The sequence below is a fragment of the Glycine soja genome, chromosome 4, assembly GCF_004193775.1.
Source record: "Glycine soja cultivar W05 chromosome 4, ASM419377v2, whole genome shotgun sequence".
Classification (NCBI taxonomy): domain Eukaryota; kingdom Viridiplantae; phylum Streptophyta; class Magnoliopsida; order Fabales; family Fabaceae; genus Glycine; species Glycine soja.
Genome location: NC_041005.1, coordinates 4224665 through 4245673, shown reverse-complemented (window position 1 = coordinate 4245673; position 21009 = coordinate 4224665). Strand labels below are relative to the sequence as shown.

The following is a 21009-nucleotide window of genomic DNA, read 5'->3' as shown; positions in this document are numbered from 1 at the left end:
TTTTTCAATTTTAAAATTTTCTATTATATAAAATTTCTCAAATACACTCGGTATTTATATAAAATTAATTTGTATGATATCAATATTTATTTTCCGCATATACAATTTATATTATATAAAATCAACATATGCTTTATACATTATAAATTATAGTCCACCAGCAAAAAAAATTAAAAACTATCAAGCTAAAATTAATATATATCAAATTAAGCATAACAAAATTTCAATAGCCTAATAGAAATGCAAACCCAAAGGCATGAGTGTTTCCGCTAGTATATGTAATGTAAAAGTAAAAAAACTTTAATTTATTCTCCAAAATTAACTTTATCAATTAATTTTAGTGTATAAAAATTAAACTGATTTTTAATATTAAAATATACTTAATTAATAATGTCCAAATTTAGAAATTAAAATTATTATCCGCCATTTAAAATTTGAAAAGAGATAAAGAAAATTTGTAAAATTTGAAAATGTATCAAGAGATAAAGAGAGTCCAAAGAAGATAATTAATAAGATATTGATAATTTGAAAAACATTCTTATTGAATAATAACAGGGTTTTTAAATCAAAATGATATAATTTTTCAATTAATTATCAAAATGGATAAATTTTAAAAAATAAGGAAATAGGTAAGTCGACTTTTGAAAGAATACAAAGAAATCATGTTTCAAAAGATGATTTCTATTTTGTCAGTTATTTAATTTTTAAAAATTTATACGTTTTATAGATAATTTGATAGAATAATAAATAAATAAATGATTTATAGATAATTTGGAGAGATAACTGATTGAATAAATTTAAAAAACACTTAATTTTACCTTTTTTTTTCAAAAAATAAAAGAAAGAAATGTAACAGTAGAGATATTTTCCTTTTTAAAATTCACGTGGACAAATCATAAATCAAGTGAGGTACTACGTTGAAAGCGAACATGATAAATGGTTGACGGGGCCATACCACGTGAGACATTCACGAAAGATACGATGTAACTGCAAACTGGCAATTGCAAGGAAGAGAGAATACTGACGTTGAAAAAGGGGGCTCATTTAATCAAAGAAACCAAATCAAAACAAAACAAACAAACCCAAAAAAATTCAATTCCAATTCTAAGGAGAACAGGTATCTTCCCCAACTCTCACATCACATACCTGTTCTCCTTTTTTTTCCCCTTTCCACCAAAGCCAGGGTTTTTCTCTTTCAATTTTCATGCCACTCAGATTCACGGGATTATGTTTCTTCTGCCACACAAACCCTTTTTCGTCTTCGGTGTAAACTCCTCTTCCTTGTTGCAATTGAAAAGGGTCCCTTTGTTTGTTCTTGTCTGCTGTTGTTGATGTCTATTATTGTTGCTGAAGGGAATTGGCTTGTGATTGTGAACACACCCAATTCCTCGCCATTGCAACACACCCACTTGTCTTTCTCTAAACGCAGATGGGATAAGGCGTTTTCTGAGCTCCAGAGTGGATAGTATCTGAATCAGATTCATAGCTATAACAATTAAATTGCGGTTTTTAATATTTTGGAATCAATGGATTCTTCACAAGGGTCTACCATTGCTGGTTTCGTGGACAATGCATCCATTCAGAGGAATGAGACTAGTTTTGATGGCGTTCCCGTGTATGTTAAGGAACTAATTGCTGGAGGCTTTGCTGGTGCGCTTTCTAAGACTACCGTTGCACCCCTCGAACGGGTTAAGATACTTTGGCAGGTTCACCACTCTTTCACGTCCCTTTTTCTTTTGTTTCACTTATTTTAGTGGAACAGATTCAAGAAGGCTTATTTGATCAGATCAAGTTATAAGTTTGATGTAAATTGATTTAAATATCTTTATCCTGTGATTTATTGGAGGGAAATATCTATAGCATAATGATGATACTAGACAAATGTGATATGTGACCTAAGTTTGCATTAAGGTATGCAAGTATCTTGGATCTAGAATCTTCTAGGAACATAATGGAAGGGGGAGAGAATTTTTAAGTGTGTAAAGAGAGGATTGTGTTATGTCATTGGCTTGCCTGGGGTGTCAATTAAATTCTTCTCTTTGATTTGTGCCTCTTGCTGGAATCTTATTGATTTATACTCACATCAAGTGACTTTCAGAGGTTTTTTGCCTCTTTTTTCAAGGAGATTTTTTTAGCTCTGATTTTATGGTATATTTGTTGTCACTTTTAGATATAATACATCATTTATGATGTCGTTGCTTTTGTTGCACCTTCCTTTGCTCCTTCAGAATGTTCCTGAATGGGTGTATGTTCCACTTTAAACTTTTTTTATTTTATCTACAGACAAGGACACCAGGATTTCATTCTCTTGGGGTGTACCAATCTATGAATAAGTTACTAAAGCATGAAGGTTTTCTAGGATTATATAAGTAAGACTCAAATCACATAACAGGGTTCTTCCCCCCCCCCCCCCACCATATATTGTTAATCTGTGTTTATGTGGTGGTGTCAGGGGAAATGGAGCTAGTGTTATCCGCATTGTTCCATATGCAGCCTTGCATTTTATGACATATGAGCGCTACAAAAGTTGGATCTTGAATAATTATCCTGCGTTAGGTACAGGTCCTTTTATTGATCTTTTAGCAGGCTCTGCTGCCGGAGGAACTTCAGTTTTATGTACCTACCCCTTGGATCTTGCCCGTACCAAACTTGCTTACCAGGTAGGGATCTGATTTGAACATATTTGAAGCATTGAAATAGACTAAGTATTGAGAATCCCTTATTATCCATTTCATTATTTCTCTTTTTTCATTTAATCAAAGTTAAATAAAAGTTTAACAGGAAAAAGAATAGCGATTTACATCTACTAATTTCAAGAGAGACTAAGAAAACTTTTTTGGCATTCATAGAATGCTTCAGCATGGTATATTGATTCCAATACGCAGGAAAAAGAGGTTTAACAGGTGTAGTCCCTAATGGTCTATGATAATTCCTAGGCAATATAGGAAAGTATGAATGCCAATGCTTTTTTGTTGAAACAAAATCTGGATGGAATAAACATAATTAAAGTTGATAAGATTAGCTTAAAAATTTGATTCATGCACATATATATTCTTAGAATTTGGGTTTGGGTTCTCCACTGATATCTCTATTTTGGTCATATCACTAGTTGATGTGAGATCTCCAATACACACTCATCTCCTCTTATGTTAAGGACTGAACATCTCAAACATGAAGTTTACATGACTAGATATCTACGAGTGGTTCAATAATGACTTGATAATAAGTGGCCCAATAGGTTAATAATAATCACTAGGGTAGACTTTGGCTTAGGGCCTAACTGAACTCCACAAAATTGACTTGAAAGGTGAGGATTCCCAAGCCTTGTAATTTAGGTCATATCTCTAGTCGATAAGGGATCTCAAGTCTCAACCACCTTAGAGTCTATATTTTGGTGATTGCGCACTACGACGCTTCACCCAGCTTATCTGGTTAACCCTTTTGTTGGTAGTCATTTCTGAGATACTAGCAACTAACTCTAACAAGCCACAATTAAGATGTGCTAGGGGTGACTACAATTGAGGCGGCTTTCCAACATATATTGAGAATATATCATTAGTTCTAGTTCTGTTTAGTTTTTAATCTCTTTGAGGAACTATGTCATGATTTTTTGAGTAGTTTGGTGCACCTGGTAATTCTATTGATAACTTCTTTTCCTTACAAGGTTCCATTGGTTAATCCATTTACTTTAGATATCCACTGTAAATTTGGAACAATCATCAAATTAAGAACCTAGCTTTATTAGTTGTTGTGTAAGTAATAGATCATTTTCCATTTAGTTGTTAAGTTAACCTGTATGATTGATTACCCTTCTTGGACTTATTATCCTTGTAACTTGTAATTAAGTATCTTTATTTTTTTTATGCTTTAGTATAAAATCTATTATTTCTGTTTAAATTTTTATAGGTGGCAGACACCAGAGGAGGAAGTATCAAAGATGGTATGAAAGGAGTTCAACCTGCACATAATGGCATTAAAGGTGTGCTTACAAGTGTCTATAAGGAAGGGGGAGTTCGTGGACTTTATAGGGGTGCAGGTATGCAGACACAGGATCTACCTAGACAAACTTTATGCATGACAATCGTAATTGGTTACTGGTGAAGAATTCTGTTGGAATACATGTTTGTGGAGAGTGTTTTCTTATAACATATCTCATTTGTAATCTCTTGTATTTTACTTCCTTATCCAATATTTCAGTACATTGATTGAAAATCTCACCTTTTCCTTAGGACCAACCCTTACCGGAATTCTACCATATGCTGGTTTAAAGTTCTACATGTATGAGAAATTGAAGACTCATGTTCCTGAAGAACATCAAAGGTCCATTATGATGCGTCTTTCTTGTGGTGCTCTAGCTGGATTGTTTGGACAGACTTTAACATACCCTTTAGATGTTGTCAAGAGACAGATGCAGGTATTTAAGCATCACTTTTATGTCTTCCTGAGTTGGATAACTTTTTTCCATTTTAGGGGGTGAGGGACTGAGGGTGGGTGTCTATCCAAATTAACTCTGCAATCTTTTGCTGGTTATAAAATTTGATGAAAGAGCCCTTTTAGGTTGTATTCAAGTTTTACAAGTGTGTAGTATTAGCAAATGTCCACGTTTTGAAGCTTTTACTCATGGTCTCTTTGTGCAGGTTGGCAGCCTGCAAAATGCTGCTCATGAGGATGCCAGATACAAAAGTACAATTGATGCACTTAGGATGATTGTTCGCAATCAAGGCTGGAGGCAGCTGTTTCATGGCGTAAGCATTAACTATATAAGGGTAATGCTCACCTTAGCCAAACTTATGCAAGCTTAGTTTTAGATTACTATTTCACATGCTTGAACTACTGTTAATTCACTTAATTGCTTTGCCTATAACAACCAGATCAACTGGCTGCCAAAAGCTTCTTTCTATGTTGTGTTAAGAAAATGCTGTTTTTTTTTAACTCTCTCATTTACTAAATTTTGTTGACAGCTCAATAGCCAAATTCTGTGTAACTTTGTGGCTGAATTCCAGAAAATTGTTATGGTCAACTTGAACATTCTTGATTGCCTATCCATTGTTGGCATCTATACTTTGTTTTTGGTTACATAAAGGTTCTATTTAAAACATTTTGCTATGTTCACAGATTGTTCCTTCAGCTGCAATTAGTTTCACCACATACGACATGATGAAGTCTTGGCTTGGCATACCACCGCAACAAAAGTCTCGATCAGTTTCGGCAGCATGATTGCTCTGTGCTCACCCGTGATGGCAATAACTTACAATGTCACTTTCTAATTGACTCTAATTTTACAGGAATGTCTCTTACTGAGTATTACTGCATATGATTACCACAGATTATTGTTAGAGGAAACCCTTTTGGTTAAAATTAACTAATGCTCAAGTTTGTTTGTCGTATCTGGAAAGTTCCTTCATAGTGCTACTCATTATTTCTTTAACCTTAAAACGTAACTTGTATACATTTATACTAAACTGTGGATGCAATGCAATGCAATACAAAGGTAACTAACTATCTTCATGAATAAGCTAGGACGTGTTCTGTTGACTGTTGAGGCTGAGCATAAATTCTAGTTGTCAAAGCCGTATAGGGATGGCTAATGTCACAGGAATCATCATCATGGTTTGAATGATTCTCACTGGGTAAGATTTTAGATGACTGCAATGCTAGGATGTATATGTACACATGGTACAGCATGCTAATGGCTTTACAAAGCACGAGGTAGCGCTTATGTATTTATTTTTATATCATGCTCATGCCTGATGTAAGTCTACTATTATGATGTCCATCATAAAAAAAAATGTCTACTACTATCTACGCCATATTTTTTTTTTTTGTCTTGCGCGCCACGGGATTTGGAGGATTGAGATTTATCAGTTACGCTATTCCCAACTTTATACAAGGTCACAGGAGCCAGTCTGATAATGTGCTACATTATTTCTTGTGTACAAACAATTTGAAGCATTTGAAGTTGGGTAGAGAGGAAAATGATAAAGAGAAATGAAAACTTTTTTAATTTAAAAAATTAATTAATTAAGATAAAATAAAATAAAGAAAAACATAGGTGAAAAAAATCTTTATAACAAGTGTTTTAAGAATGAGTTAAAATATTAGTATAATATGTATACTAATATTTTTTTTATTAAAAATCCCTGTAAGAGTGTATTAATAATGTTCAAAGTTATGCTTTTTTTAATTTTTTATTTATCTTGATTGACGACTCCTTAAAAGATTCAAAATAATGAATTTAACTTATAAAATTTATGTAAAAATGAGAATTTAATAATTTTGAATAAAAAATTATTTAATTCAAAAATTAAAAATAGAATTAGATTAAAAAAATAAAAAAAACAAAATTAAAATTAAAAAATAAAATATATTTAAGTCTTTTAATTATTTTATTGAGGTAGACTTAGACGGTGGGGAAAGTCGGCAAGACAGGTTGGGTGCGTAGTTGGTGTGTGAAATACTCAAAGAATAATTGAAAATGGAAAAACAAGAAATGAGTCACCTCGGTCCGTTGACTATCTGTCTCTAATTTTCCGTTTTTGCTCTCACTACATAACTTTTGTTTGACAATTGATCCGCGGAATGTCGACAACTGCATAGCACTTTTTTCGTTTTTTTATTTCTGTTGATGTTCTGTCTTTTAACCCATAAAATGTGGGCTTTTGCCAGTTGCCATGAGGATTTACTTTCTCAAGAACAGCCAATTTGAAAAGAAAAAAAAAACAGAATGAAAAATAAAAACTTTTACTTTAAAATATTTGTTTAAGTTATTCCCTTCATCTTTAAATTTTCTTCTGTAAGAAATGAAATATGCCAAATATCAGTTTTAAAAAAACAAGTTAGAATAAAATTAAAATTTCATTATTAGAAAGTAAATCTGTCTGCTCAGATTTTTATGTATTTTATGTAGATATAAATCAGAATTCTCTTATATCCGAACTTGTATGTTACTCAAATTATGAATGAATGGTGTAGCCTTATATCCTCTCAAAAAAAAGTTAGATTTGTCAAAAAAAAGTTAGAATAAAATTTAGAAGTAGTTTATTAAGTAGCATATTATTATCTAATAAAATTAAAATTTTATCTTAATAATATATGACAATAATTTTTTTTGTTATCTGAAAATTTAAGGGTGTGCTTAAATTCACATTTGACATATCTCAACACGAGTTTAGCATGAATCAAATATGATTATATTCATCGATCATGTTATTTGATATTGTGTTAGAAATATGATTTAAATTTTAGACTGAGATCTGATTCAAATTATTAGAAGTACCGTTTACATTAACACTAACTTCAGTCATGTTATTTGTTTCATATATAAATATTTACTCTTTAGTCATATTATTTGTTTCAAGTGTATCCTTAGTTAGGCTCAAATCATTTTGTTTATTAGTAGAACCTAAAGTATTTCTACAGGCTCTTTGGATACAAATTAATGAAGTACCCCCTTGAAATCAATTTTATAAATAATGTTAATTTAAAATTAATTATAAAAACACATCCAAATAGTATACTCGTACATCTAAATAGTGTAGCAACATCTAAAGTAATTAAATTATCCATTATTGTCAAGTGTTGGGAGTCACACCAATGGTTCAAATTGGCCTTTCAATTTTAAGCAGCCAATCAAACACACTCAGATGCAGCATTTTATTAATTTATTTGAGTTGTTGGATTGTCTTTGGATTCTCCTAAGAAGACTAAAATAGTGCACACTGGCTTGCAGTTGTGAATATGAATGCTTCACTGTTCTCGAAAACAGAGGATGGAAATTACTGGTCATCGCATTTCGAATTCCAAATCCCTGCTAATGCGATAAAAAAAGTAGGAGCCAAATTGTACATTTTTTCTGATTTTCAATTACTACTTTATTCGTCGAACATGTCGCTGATCCGTGCAGTATCCATTGGAATGCTCCTCAAAACCAAAGAAGAAAGACAAAACATAAAAAATCAATGCCCCTTTAAATTAAATATTACTCTCATTACTACAAATGGGGTGACCTCGACACAAGGAAGGCCAATCCACTCTCATTCTCTTCGGAATTAATATCAATTTTGATCTATTATGTTTTTCAATAATTTTATTTTAGTATATTAAATTTTAAAATTTTTATTTTAGTCTTTATTATTTTAAAAATATATCATTTTTATCATTTTTTAATATTTCGTTAAAAATATTAATGTTATGTAAATTTTTTAATTTTAAAATATAACTAAAATATATATTTCAAAAACATAAAATACAAAAATAAAACTTTTAAATTTAATATACCAAAGCAAAATAACTGAAAAATATAATAGTTTAAAAATGACATTAAGTCTTTTAAAATAATTAATGTTATATAGTGACGACTTTTAGCTCCACAATCTTTATTTTATCTTTTAAAAAATAAACAACTAATAAAATTATCATCTCCTCCAATCTCTTTCAAATTTGAAAAGATAAAAAAAATTCGAATGACATCAACATATAATCTCGTTGGAACCATAAAAAATTGTTATACACCTTACTGGAAAATCAAAATCTTTCAGACAACTATATTATTAAAAATAAAAATAGGAGAGATCGGAACAAAAGACAAAAATACAATCCTAATTCATTAATTAATCCAAATTTGAACCAGAAAGTTATAATGTGGTTCTTTGTGAGGTCTACGAGCAAGACATTCATTGTCACACACAATTGGACCAAACAAGTAGAGGATTTTCCATTCAACATCTACAATCAGGTTGGACGAAGATGAGCCACGCAAAGGGGGTCAAACGGCATGTTTCATGGAAAGATTATTCTGATCGGCTTGACTGATCAAACCATTTTGGGTCGACGGCGGGAGGTGAAGCGATGGAAGGAGAAGGGGCTCGGCTCTTACCCATTGTGATTGAGAATAAGGTGAACATAATTATTATCCTTATTAAATGATTAAATTGAATGAAAAGAATAATACTAATAATAATATGAGAGTAAATGTTGTTATTTGTAGTTTCAAATCCATATTTTCTTTATTTACTTAGTGATTTTAATTTTTTAAATAAAATAAGTATTGATGGTTTTTAGCTATCACTATATTAATTTAAGTATTCTAAGTTTCAAAACACTAACAGACATTAAGTTTTTAACGAAAAATTAAGAAAATGACTAAAATGATATATTTTGAAAATATAAAATATCAGAATAAAACTTTCAAAACATAATGTATCAAAGTAAAACAATTACAAAATACAATGGACCAAAAGTGATGTTAAACTATTTTAAAATTTAAAAACTAATAAATCACTAACATCAAATAAAGGATTAAAATAATGCATCAAAGTGAAATATAATGTACCCAAAATGACATAAGTCTTCAAATTAATACCCATAAAGCCAAAATTTGAACTTTGTTCCGCTACTTCTGACTTTCTAGTAGCCTATCATTGTTGTTGGTAAAAAAAAATGTAAAAATAAAAAAAATTCTTGCTAAGTGAAAATATTGGCTAAATTTTTTTTTAAAAAATATTGTGAAAATTATAAAAAAGTACATAAAAATTATAGGAAGCATATTATTTTTATGTATTTAAAAAAATAGCTTCATAATTATTAGAGTATAAATATGAGATAAAATCTCACATTAAATCAAAATAAAAAAATTAAATATTATATAAGTGAAAAAAAAAACCGATGGACACAAAGATTCCTAATATTAAAAGTGTTTTTAACAAATGAGTTCATATCTAAATTTCAAACAACAATTGTGTGATTTAGTCCCTGGTTTCATAACATTAATTACTATTGTTCGGACATTGGTTGACATTTTCATTTTATTATTATTTCAACTTTTTCAAGAGCAACCTCCCCCGAAGCCGAAGTGCTCTTAGTCATCAATGTCAAGCATAAAATAAATAAATGGTTGGAACAGTTGGATATAGGATATGTATAGGACCTATTGCTAGTGTCTGAAACCAATTTTGATTTTGAAACAGGTAAGAAGCAAGTAATTTGCGTTTGTAGGTTGTTAATCTACTGCATGACAAAACGAAGAGAAGCCTTTTTGTTTTGATATTGGTAAAATTGTCTCCGAAATAACACAAGAAAGTTTTAAGAAAAGAAGGTGGGGTTGACGGGTCCATAGATAGCGTCAGATCTCTCTCAACAGTGTGATTGCAAGAAAAATCCCTTGTCCTTTAGCATTTCGGCTTTGCCCCCTCTCTTCTCTTTTCAGCTACTACACACCAAAGGCTTCGTGCCTTTTTATGCCTTTATTATCCCTCCCTCAAAGGCACTGGGCCCCACCCACCATCAAAAAGTGACGAGGTGGCACTGTTCCTATGCAGCAACAAAGAATCCTCTATCACGCGGGACCAACTACGTCAACCCCTCTTTGTCCGTTGCACGTTTTGAATTTCAAATCTCGTAACGCTAACTTATGTTGCATTACATCCCTTCACGAGCCCCCTCCTCTCTCTCTCTCTCTCTAACATCCTAAGCTGGCTGTAACTCAGTTACGTTTTAACAAAACTTGTGTCTTATTTGACAGACACTTCATTCAAAGAAGAAGAAGAAGAAGCAAGCCAAGCAGCAACACCTGCTTCATTATGGGTGCCTCAGGAAAATGGGTAAAGGCATTAATCGGACTCAAGAAACCAGACAAAGACGACCATGTGAGTCAGTCAGTTAGTTCTCTATTGCACAGCACAGTGCATGGCTCTTTTTTCTATGAATTGTTTGGTTTATGATGTGTTGTAGGTGAAGGAGGGTGGTGGTAAGAGCAAGAGGTGGAGGCTATGGAGGAGTTCTTCAGGGGACACGGGGGGTTCTTGGAAGGGTTTCAAAGGAGGAAACTACAGAGCAGCTTCTGAAGTGGGGTCTGATTCTTCTCCACCTGTTGTAGCAGCAGATGCAGATGCAGATGCTGCTTTCACAGCCGCTGTAGCCACTGTAGTTCGAGCTCCACCTAAGGATTTCAGACTCGTCAAGCAAGAATGGGCAGCTATAAGAATCCAAACTGCTTTCCGCGCCTTCTTGGTATACCATCTTATATACACTATTTTTTTTTTTTTATCGACAAATATTAGTTGTTAGGATTGTTAGTTTCTAAGATATGGCCTCTCCCCCTTTTCCTTCTGCGCTCGGCCTTTACCACTAGACCAACCTTATATTTCCACATCACTTGTGTGGTGATTGCAGGCAAGAAGGGCTTTGAGGGCATTGAAGGGAGTGGTGAGGATTCAAGCGCTTGTTCGGGGGAGACAGGTGAGGAAGCAGGCTGCGGTGACATTGAGGTGCATGCAGGCCTTGGTTCGAGTTCAGGCCAGAGTAAGAGCTCGTCGTGTGAGGATGTCCATAGAGGGGCAAGCTGTGCAGAACTTGCTCAACGAGCGACGGAGTAAGCTTGATCTTTTGAAGCAAGCTGAGGTATTATAATTTATAACTCACCCATACAAGCTTGTGTTTCATCAGTTACCTGTGGTGTGGTATTGTATCTAACGGAATCTGCAGGAAGGATGGTGTGACAGCAGAGGAACGTTGGAAGATGTTAAGACAAAGATACAAATGAGGCAAGAAGGAGCTTTCAAAAGGGAAAGAGCAATGGCTTACTCTCTTGCTCACAAGGTAACTTATCATCTGCTTGCCTGTGTTGTCATTGGGTGACCGTTTTTGCTGAACTTAAAATTAATTTTGAAGTTAGATGAACTTTAACTCCAAATTAATTTAAAATTAAATTAAATATGTAGACATTGACTTAAAATCATGTCAATTGACATTTTAATGTGATTCTAAATCATATATAATTTGATTTCAAACAGGCCACAACAAAGTACAATAAACTATGCCACTTTTTTTCTTCTTCTTTAGAAAGATGTTTAACATTCTTGTTTATATGTATATATATTTCCAGCAATGCAGATCAACTCCAAGCTCTAATTCACGAACAAATGCCTCTTTTTCCTCTCTCAAGAGTCATGAGATGAACAAAGCTAACGGTGGGTGGAGTTGGTTGGAGCGTTGGATGGCAGCCAAGCCTTGGGAGAGTAGATTGATGGAACAATCACAATCTCAGGCTGAAGCCTTAGATAAAACCCCAACTCCAAAGAAGTTTGTGGAATCCTTTGTGAGCTCTAATTCCAAACCATGCACGGTCAAAGTCAAGAAAAACAACGTGACAACAAGGGTTTTTGCTAGGCCACCCCTGGTTGGGCAAGCTACACGCTCATCCTCAAGTCCAAGTTCCGAGTTTCGATACGATGAGAGTTCTGCATCATCCTCCATTTGTACATCTACAACACCAATGTCTGGGAACACTTGTGACAGGACTGAGGATAGTAATGGTAATGCTGTTGCTAGGCCTAATTACATGAACCTGACTCAGTCCACAAAGGCAAAGCAAAAGACAAGTAGTAATCATGTGTATAATAGAGCTCAGAGGCAGCAATCCATGGATGAGTTTCAATTTCTCAAGAGGGCAGCGGTTTTCTCCAATGGAGATTCCAAAAGCACGGCTGGTTCTGACCCTTCAATCAACTTTTCTAGGCCACTTCACTTGGACAAGAGTTCAGTTATGACACGTTGAAAGGGATAAGGCTCAGCTTCATGGTGTGATGTGAATCTGGTGGAAGCTCAATATCTTTGTGTATTTATTATTATTATTTTTTTCCAAGAAGTTCAACATCTTGTTGTTCCATGCAATTTACATTGAGTTAGCTAGCTAGAAGTAGCTTTTATATGTTTGGTGTAATACTTGTGAGGTGTTGATTAATTTGAAAATTGAGATGATCCTGGATAAATCTGAAGTCGTGTATAAACACTTTCAGATTGAATCAAATTTCGGGGTTCAACCAAAATTGTTCAATCGGATAAAATCAGAAGATTATAATTCAAGAGTTTTGTTTTGGTCTTGTGTGTTTTTCACATGTTATGCTTTCTGAACCAGGATGATTATTTATAATCAAAGAATAGGTGGTTTTTGGCGGTTGATGGAAGTTATTTATTTTTAAAAATTGCCGTTGATGGAAGTTTTAGTAACTTCCAACCGTTGATGGAAGTTTTAGTAACTTCCAACCTTTGCCTAAATCGAACATCTCGTTATTACATTAAAACAAGCGTGCACTCTTATTTTAACATAATAAAGAGATCAATTACACTAAAATGTCCAACATGAGGGGTCTCCATTTTGTATAATTGTTTATTTGTGGGTTTTGATATTACTCAATGCTGAGAGGCTTATCCGGATAAATCAACTTAAGCATAACTATATGGGGAAACACCCGTTTTGTTAACATATTTAGACGGATTTTGTCATATGCTTTTGAGTGTTTTTTTTTACCACAAATGATAATGTCATTCATAATCTTGTAGGAAGAGTGTCTCTTACTCTTATAAACTTACAATTCTATATTTGGGAAATGCAAACACACTCTTTGACCTTATTATTTTAAACACTTATTGGCTGATTCTGCGTAACATTACAATTTTTCATTATTGGATTTTAGCACACTCCATCTTATAATTCATCTTCTGAACTCTGTACTAGTATAAGCCATGTCTGAACCGTTTACTTAGCAAGTCTCTGTTCTTTTTATGACTCTGAGCTTGACCCCATGCTTGAAGTTGAGGACTATCCCATACTGGAGTTCTAAGGGGTTTTCCATATTGGGAGAATGCCGAAACAAGTATTTTCGATATAAATGAATCAGAGAAAGCTTGATCTCTTGTAGGGAAAATTGTTTACCAATGCAAGCCCGAGGACCAATTCCAAATGGTATAAAAGCATAAGGATGCCTTCGTTTCATTTCTTCACAGTTGGGGTCAAACCTATCTGGTTTGAACTTTTCTGGCTCTGGAAAGTTTTTGGGGTCTTTTGCTGGAACTCCAAGCGCTAACCAGACCCAAGTCCCCTGCATACACAAAACCATATATAGTGTCAGCACAAGTAAAAACTCTCGTTAATTTGGTTGTGATTTGTGAAGAGTATGTATACCAAAAAAGACAGTCCTGGATGGTCTGTTTGGATAATTTTTTTAACAATTAGCACCTTGACATGTGGATAAGTTAAACAAAAGTTTTTGAAGTAGTTAAAGATAGAGTTTTTATGAAAGTTGAAATATATAAGTTGATTTTAAGTCATGAAATCTTTTTATCCAAACACACCATACGTTTATTTAACTTAATTATGAGATTTTATTTATTAATTTTACCTCCTTAATTGGATTTATTTTCTTTTTTTATAAGTAACTGTGTAGTACTAGTATTTTGTATTTTGTATTACCTTTGGAAGGAGATAGCCTCCAATCTCTACTTCATTTGATGTTTCTCTTGCAACTAAGGGAGAGACAGTGTAAAACCTCATGGCCTCTTTGATCACCTGCATTAATTAAATAGAGTTAGAGCATACAAAAGTATAACAATGAATCTACATACTTTGCCCTTGCAAGTTGGAACATCAAACTTGTCTTGAGATTTTGGTATTCATTTTAACAAACCTGATCAAGATAAGGAAACTTGTTATGAAGATCTTGAGAAGTGGGTATCTGATCCACTGGACCAAACCCATCAATCTCATGAAGCAACTTTTTCTCAACTTCAGGGTGTCCAGCAACCAAATAGACAACAGAAGACAAGGTAAAGGAAGTGGTTGCGGAGCCAGCAAGTAGGTGCTCGTAAGTAACAGCACTTATGTAGTCAGGTGTGAACACATTCTCTGAAACAGCTTTTGTTTCTCTGGCATTAAGTATGAGTGACAAGAAATCCTTCGAACTTCGTGCCTTGTCTTTCATTCTCTTCTCCACAATCTCATCAAGACGGCCACTTAGTTTCTGGTTGGTACGCTCAATCTTCCAGTCCATGGTGCCAGGAATTCTCTTCAGAATCTGCCTAAATGGCTCCTGAAGTATTGGCAAAAGCAGACCCAAGATAATGGACAAGGAACCAGACAAGTCCATCTTTAGCTGTGTTGTGGAGTATATGTGTTGGTCGATGAAATCTGATACTTCATTATCATTACTACTACTACTACTACTAGCACTTGCATTGTTATTGTTATTGTTAACATTAACACTCTTGATGGAATCACAAACTGAATGTGGCCTAGAAAGGCCAAAGTTGACACCAAATGCTGCATGTCCAATCACATCAGTTGCTAATCTTAGGGACAGGTTGGAGAAAATTATGTCTTCTTTTTGAGAGTCAAGGTTTTGAGTCGCAGATTCTATGAAGGACTGCATTGTTGGCACTAATCTGGACAAGTATGATGGCTGGTACATTGATAATATAGTGTTTCGCATGGTAGACCATTGTGAATCCCTGCACCATCAATTTGCAAGAAACTGTTTGAATATTTGATTTGAAATGAAGTTGGGTGAATTTGAATTTGACTATTATAGAGGATTGGCATAGCACTATAATAGTTTTTGGAGAAGCATTAACATGCAGGGCACATGGGCTCTGACGTATGGATTTCACGACTAATGATCACAAAAGGGAAAGAAAATGATATTCAACTTAGTGGACCACTAGAAAGTAGAAACCAGTATCTAAAGAATAGCTTTTGTACAACTTAAAGGCAGATCCGTTAAAATTTCATGTGATTCACTTGTGTGCATCATACAATTTTTACTCGGTGGTGACATTACCAAAACAGATTGTGGTTAAAATTAATAGTTAATTCATGTAGTTTTACTTTACTCCCCACCCCCTTTCTTTTAGTTATTGGCATGTTGACTACTATGCTTTTACCTGTATTAACCTTTTTCCCTTAAGCAATGATGATTTGTCAATTAAACACTATTAGAAATAAATAAGTTCTTCATGGAAGACAAAGATCAACATTTATTAAGAATTACAAAGATAAAAGTTTTTTTTGACTGAGGTATAAAGATAAAACTTAAAATCCAAATATATGTAAAATAAAGCGGTAAAACGAGTAACATTACATAGACTAATTATTTATTTTCAACAAAAAATTCTAGCACTTTGCTAGTAACATTTACATTTGATTCTTGCAATTGATAATTTCTCTTAGTAATAATTTTGTAAAACCTCTTATCAGCCGTTGTAGCACTTTGCTAGTAACATTTACATTTGATTCTTGAAATTAATAATTTCTCTTTGTAAGAATTTTGTAAAACCTCTTATCAGCCGTTGTTAATGCATGTGGTAGTCTTTTGTACCTTCATTTTTAATTATTGAAAGGATTGTTTAACGTACTATTGTATTTATTTGCTAAACAGGCAACGTTTTACATTTGCATTACGATCATCTGCTGTTTCAAAACATCTTATACAGGGTTCAAAGTCCAATTATTGCTTGGCTCAAAGTTATAAAATTATACCTAGCTAAGATTTTCTGCAGTTCTTAAAAAACTGGTGATGCATTAATTTCCTTTCTACATACTCACATTTTTTAAGGCTCAAATTCTGATTTATTTTGTCTAATTCACAAATTAAAAGTGTAAAATTGATCCAGCTTAAAATTACAACTTCTTTTGGCAAGAAGTCTACAAATAATTGCATAATAACTTCTGTGCTGAACCAGTAAAATGTCATGTATGTATGCATGATAAATTGACTACAGATATAAATTACTCATATATTTATAATATATTGAATCATCATTAATTGGGGATATATCGGATTTAATTAAAGTTATTCTTTTGTTTGATATATTATATTTTTATGACCCTTTTCTATAGTTACAAGACAGATAAAATAGAACATGTAAAAAAGATAAAATTGAAAGGAAAGAAAAATATAAGACTAATAAGTAATATAATAAAAAAATGTTATATAATTATTATATTTTTTAATCTCACATTCTCATTCATTCTTTTCATCTTCAATACCATGCTGTATGCATATAATAGCATTTGGCATAATTGTTTGATGTAACTCCAACACAACGTGCTACCACTTTTTTCATGTTATGGCATTATTAACAGAGAAATATTACTAGTATACTGTATAACTTGATGTCACTTCATGCCTCTCATATTTGGAGGAAAATAATCATTGCTAATTATCTTAGTTTTGAAGGGGAAAAAAAAAGCACCAGCACCCGTGTTAATTTTCCTGTTTGGTTTATACTTCTTTCCCCCAATGGGCTTGACATGTGAAGATTAAAAATTTTGATTAGAAAAATCATTTCAAAAACATCAATAATTATTGGGGATGATAAAAAAGAGAGAAAATATTTTTTTGCTATAAAAGGAAAATAAAATGAAATTGTATAACTTAAATTCTCATTCTACAATATATGAAAAGTAAGTGATTATTTAAGAAAATATAATTTTAGTCAAATTAACTTATAAGTTAGTTAAAGTTGTTTATAACTGCTGAAATTACTTGGCAAACACTACCAAATTGTAGAAATAACATTACTATTATTGAAAGCTGTTGGGTCATAATTTGCATACCGGCTGAAGAAGAGGCCCTTTTGGTGAAGAGGGGAAGCAGAAATTGGTGAGGGAATACTTCTGTTTGAAATGTCTTTGAATTTTTTTATTCCAGCCTCCTTACAAAGCTCTGCATCTGCTATAATTATTAGTGGCTGTCTTCCCATATGGAATCTGCACCAATAAATAATAAGAACATCATTTACAACCATAACCAGGAAAATCATGGAATAAAGAATCAGCTCAACTAAGAAAAAACAGCTACTGTTAACTACTAGCTAGTATATATGTGTGAAGCGCCAACCCCAAAAGGTTTTATGAAACTTAGCACGTGCTGCTTAATAAGAATAAAAAAAGAAAAAAAGAGTTGGTAAAAATGACTGATAATCAGTGCTGATTATTCTTCATTTTTTCCACTTTTCACTTCTATCATCTAGCATGCACTGCTGGCACTATTTGTTGAGTGTGTCTTTTTATCAATAAATATTAATTATTAGTTTATTAATATTTTGTTAGAATATATATATATATATATATATATATATATATATATATATATATATATATATATATATATAAAGCTTAATTTTATAAACTTTAAATGTGGAATAAACATACTTTTTGTGCTTAAAGCCTTAAAAAGACACAATATAAGCAAAGCTTAAGACCTTAACTATGATAATTTATTTTAATGTAATGTCAATAATATTAAAAGTTGTTGTTTTGGTACAATATGTAAGAAGGTTTTATACTAATTATAATTAATTAACATTATGATATATTCTCTTAAATGTCTATATAATTTTTATATTAACAATACACCAAATCTAAATTTTATGAACAAAAGGAATTATTTTAGGAGAGGCTGATAGATAGATTGCCTAAATAGTAATTTTTGTTTATCGTGGGACATTAATAACTAGCTCGGATTCCGAAATGATTTGCTTAACGGTAGTCACTCCAAGAAATTTTCACATAAAGGGAACCTACAATTTATGAGCACCAAGGACCAATAATATCCTTGCAGGATGCAATAGAATACATAATACTCCTGTTTTAGGAGGAGTAGTTATTTATCAATCGTGGTAGGACCTATTAAATGATGAAAAATTATAAATTTGGAAATCCTGTTTGTTACGAAAACAGATTGCACGAACGCCCATCCAAAACTCTTTTCTTTATTTCCACAAATTATATAACTTTTCAAATAACCAATATAACACATCCACGTGTATTTAATAAGTTTTTGTACTCTTTTTTCACCTACTATATCTAAAACTCTTACAAAATAGACATTTTCTTTTCCGATCCATATCAATTTTACTCCATTTTCTTTATATCTTTTCATTTCTTTTTCTATTGAATTACTTTTAACATTTATCACTTTCTTTCTACATTTTTTCTTCATATCTCCCATGCATCTTGCCACTTTTTTTTTTTACTGTCATCTTCCCACCCTTAACAATGGATAAATTATTATATGATTTAGGTCTTCTAGGGCTACCACCTTATATTTTTATAGTTTCAGTTAATCTATACATGATACATAATTGAGTTACTCATATAGAGATTGTCTATGATCATAATAGTTTCAATTAATTTCTATGTAACATTTAATTAAGTTTTTAATTTAAAAATTTAATAAATAATCAATTATACATCATGTAAAAATTGTTGAGAATCGTATTACACTATTACATATGATAATTTCTCTCCAAAGTAGGCATTTATCGACACTCTTAAGTTATAGAGATCTTATTCCCAATCCAGCACTGTTTATTTGGCGGCTTCATATAAAAATCGCTTAATAACAAAAAAATATTAGAAAATAGAAAATAAATTATATACTCAAAATGTGCATAACAGTTTTAGATTTTCATTGAATAGGAAAGTATTATATATTATAAGTCTATATTATTTGTGATTAGATGATATAACAATTTATAGTTAGATGATGAAATAAAATAGTTTTACAACATAAAATATTTTCTCTTAAACATATTCGGTTTTATTGCCCGGGTCGAGAAAGACATCAAAGCATACGACGCTGGCGCTGGGCCCTTTTTCAGTTTATTGTATGGAAGCAAGCAAGCATCTGAGTAAACAAGAACAAGTAGGACACTTGGATCATATAATAATCACTTTTTTAATATTTGTAGCTAGTTCCTCCGGGGCAATACCAAAACCACACACAAGACTCAACCAACCAACCTTAGTCTGCCATCGTGATTCTGCCTAAGATCATATCATTCTCCAAAAGGAGTTTGAGGCATTTGAATGGACATAAATACAACAAGATCGATATCCAATCAAGACTAACGACCCTTTTCTGTTATCAATCCAATGAAAGCCGGGGAAGAAAAATAGCATAAATATATACTAACAAATTAATCATCAATTGACTATATATGTTGCACCAAATACATGTAAGCATACTAACCTGTAAATAGGACCATATTGCTTGGCCAGGACTGAGAACACATCAGGACCATACTTTGCCAGCAAGGGAAGGTGTCCTACAAGGGGCAGAGATGGTGGCCCTGGAACCTTCCTTAACCCCCAATAGGGTGCATACAGATAAACCAACAATCCTCCAATTAAAGCAAGCAGGGTGAACATTGCTGAAGCAGAAGGGACACTTGGAATTGCAAACAACCATTCCAAATAATCCATGAACACCACCATGTATATACTATCTTTGTTTTATTTTCCTTGCAACAGTATAGGAATCTACAAATGAAGAGAAAGAGAGTGAGGCTTTAATTTGGTTGGTTGGTTTTGGGGGGGACTCTTGATGCCTCCTGGTTGAGGTTGAGACTATATAGTAGTATTAAGGAGTGGATGAGAGATGGGGTTTTGTCTTTATTTGAATGATGACATGTGCGAATTAGATACCCTTGTATCCAATCCGTTTCCTTCTTCATTCTTTTCGTCATATAATAATAAAAAGATCTTCTTTTTATTTATTATGGGTTTTCATGGCAAGGAAAAAATAAATAATAATTTAGCTAGCTAGCATTGGGACGAGGCATCCTTTTCGGTTGAAAAGATACTATACCTAGTGCAGCTCGTGCATGTGTTGAGTGTTACTACTTGTGGACTTTAATTTCTGAGAGTGTGTGGGTGGGGGTATAAATGCACGTTCACCTGAATCGGAACACACAGTCAACACTATCCACTATGCATCCTATTCCTATACCCAGGCATGAAAATGAGGCGTGGTTTATTCACGACACCGATAGCTCAGATAATTAATTGCTTTATCCTTAGCCTAAATACTACAGGGATAATATATACAGTATATAAGACTCACCATCAAGTATGAACCCTCTTCTACTTAATTTGGTTGTTTTGATCAGCATTTATGCTTTCTGTTTGCTGTGGAATCCACTTTGAATATACGTTGTCACACACAGTTATAAGAATAGTTTATATATTAATTATGACCATTATTATCAATAAAATATTGAAAAATGATACTGTTGTAGGCCTATTTAACCAAACATGCTAACACGTATCAGGCTCAATTAACTATTATTGGACCACAGGGAAATGTTTCAGGTCACTCCAGAACCTTCTTGACAATATTATATGTACAGAACTAGAATAGAGGCGAGGAGAATGCGAGATACTGCATCATG

At 32.8% G+C, this 21009-nt stretch overlaps 3 protein-coding genes across 3 annotated transcripts; 2 read left to right on the top strand and 1 right to left on the bottom strand.

Annotated features, from left to right (window-relative positions):
• Positions 1-975: 975 nt before the first annotated feature.
• LOC114408831 (mitochondrial carrier protein CoAc1-like) lies at positions 976-5786 on the top strand. Its single transcript, XM_028372006.1, has 7 exons — positions 976-1706; positions 2284-2369; positions 2453-2660; positions 3907-4036; positions 4230-4414; positions 4638-4766; positions 5116-5786. Exons 1-7 carry the CDS (start codon positions 1527-1529, stop codon positions 5215-5217), a joined length of 1020 nt encoding a protein of 339 aa, XP_028227807.1. The 5' UTR covers positions 976-1526; the 3' UTR covers positions 5218-5786.
• Positions 5787-10385: 4599 nt separating this feature from the next.
• Positions 10386-12842, top strand: LOC114408830 (protein IQ-DOMAIN 1-like). The gene is made up of 5 exons (XM_028372005.1): positions 10386-10643; positions 10729-11007; positions 11170-11397; positions 11482-11595; positions 11882-12842. Exons 1-5 carry the CDS (start codon positions 10578-10580, stop codon positions 12551-12553), a joined length of 1359 nt encoding a protein of 452 aa, XP_028227806.1. The 5' UTR covers positions 10386-10577; the 3' UTR covers positions 12554-12842.
• Positions 12843-13236: 394 nt separating this feature from the next.
• LOC114408829 (cytochrome P450 711A1-like) lies at positions 13237-20188 on the bottom strand. The gene is made up of 5 exons (XM_028372004.1): positions 19809-20188; positions 17390-17542; positions 14463-15282; positions 14249-14344; positions 13237-13877 (listed from the first exon to the last, which is right to left on the bottom strand). Exons 1-5 carry the CDS (start codon positions 20051-20053, stop codon positions 13539-13541), a joined length of 1653 nt encoding a protein of 550 aa, XP_028227805.1. The 5' UTR covers positions 20054-20188; the 3' UTR covers positions 13237-13538.
• Between the last annotated feature and the right edge of the window lie 821 nt (positions 20189-21009).

Excerpts from the sequence above, each read along its gene's own strand:
- LOC114408831 (XM_028372006.1), top strand. The coding sequence starts at position 1,527 with ATGGATTCTTCACAAGGGTCTACCATTGCTGGTTTCGTGGACAATGCA. Across the intron at positions 1,707-2,283 it reads GGGTTAAGATACTTTGGCAG|ACAAGGACACCAGGATTTCA; the intron begins GTTCACCACTCT and ends TTTTATCTACAG. Across the intron at positions 4,767-5,115 it reads TAAGCATTAACTATATAAGG|ATTGTTCCTTCAGCTGCAAT; the intron begins GTAATGCTCACC and ends CTATGTTCACAG.
- LOC114408829 (XM_028372004.1), bottom strand. The coding sequence starts at position 20,053 with ATGGTGGTGTTCATGGATTATTTGGAATGGTTGTTTGCAATTCCAAGT. Across the intron at positions 17,543-19,808 it reads CAATATGGTCCTATTTACAG|ATTCCATATGGGAAGACAGC; the intron begins GTTAGTATGCTT and ends TTATTGGTGCAG. Across the intron at positions 14,345-14,462 it reads AGTTTCCTTATCTTGATCAG|GTGATCAAAGAGGCCATGAG; the intron begins GTTTGTTAAAAT and ends TAATTAATGCAG.
- LOC114408830 (XM_028372005.1), top strand. The coding sequence starts at position 10,578 with ATGGGTGCCTCAGGAAAATGGGTAAAGGCATTAATCGGACTCAAGAAA. Across the intron at positions 11,398-11,481 it reads ATCTTTTGAAGCAAGCTGAG|GAAGGATGGTGTGACAGCAG; the intron begins GTATTATAATTT and ends CGGAATCTGCAG. Across the intron at positions 11,596-11,881 it reads CTTACTCTCTTGCTCACAAG|CAATGCAGATCAACTCCAAG; the intron begins GTAACTTATCAT and ends ATATATTTCCAG.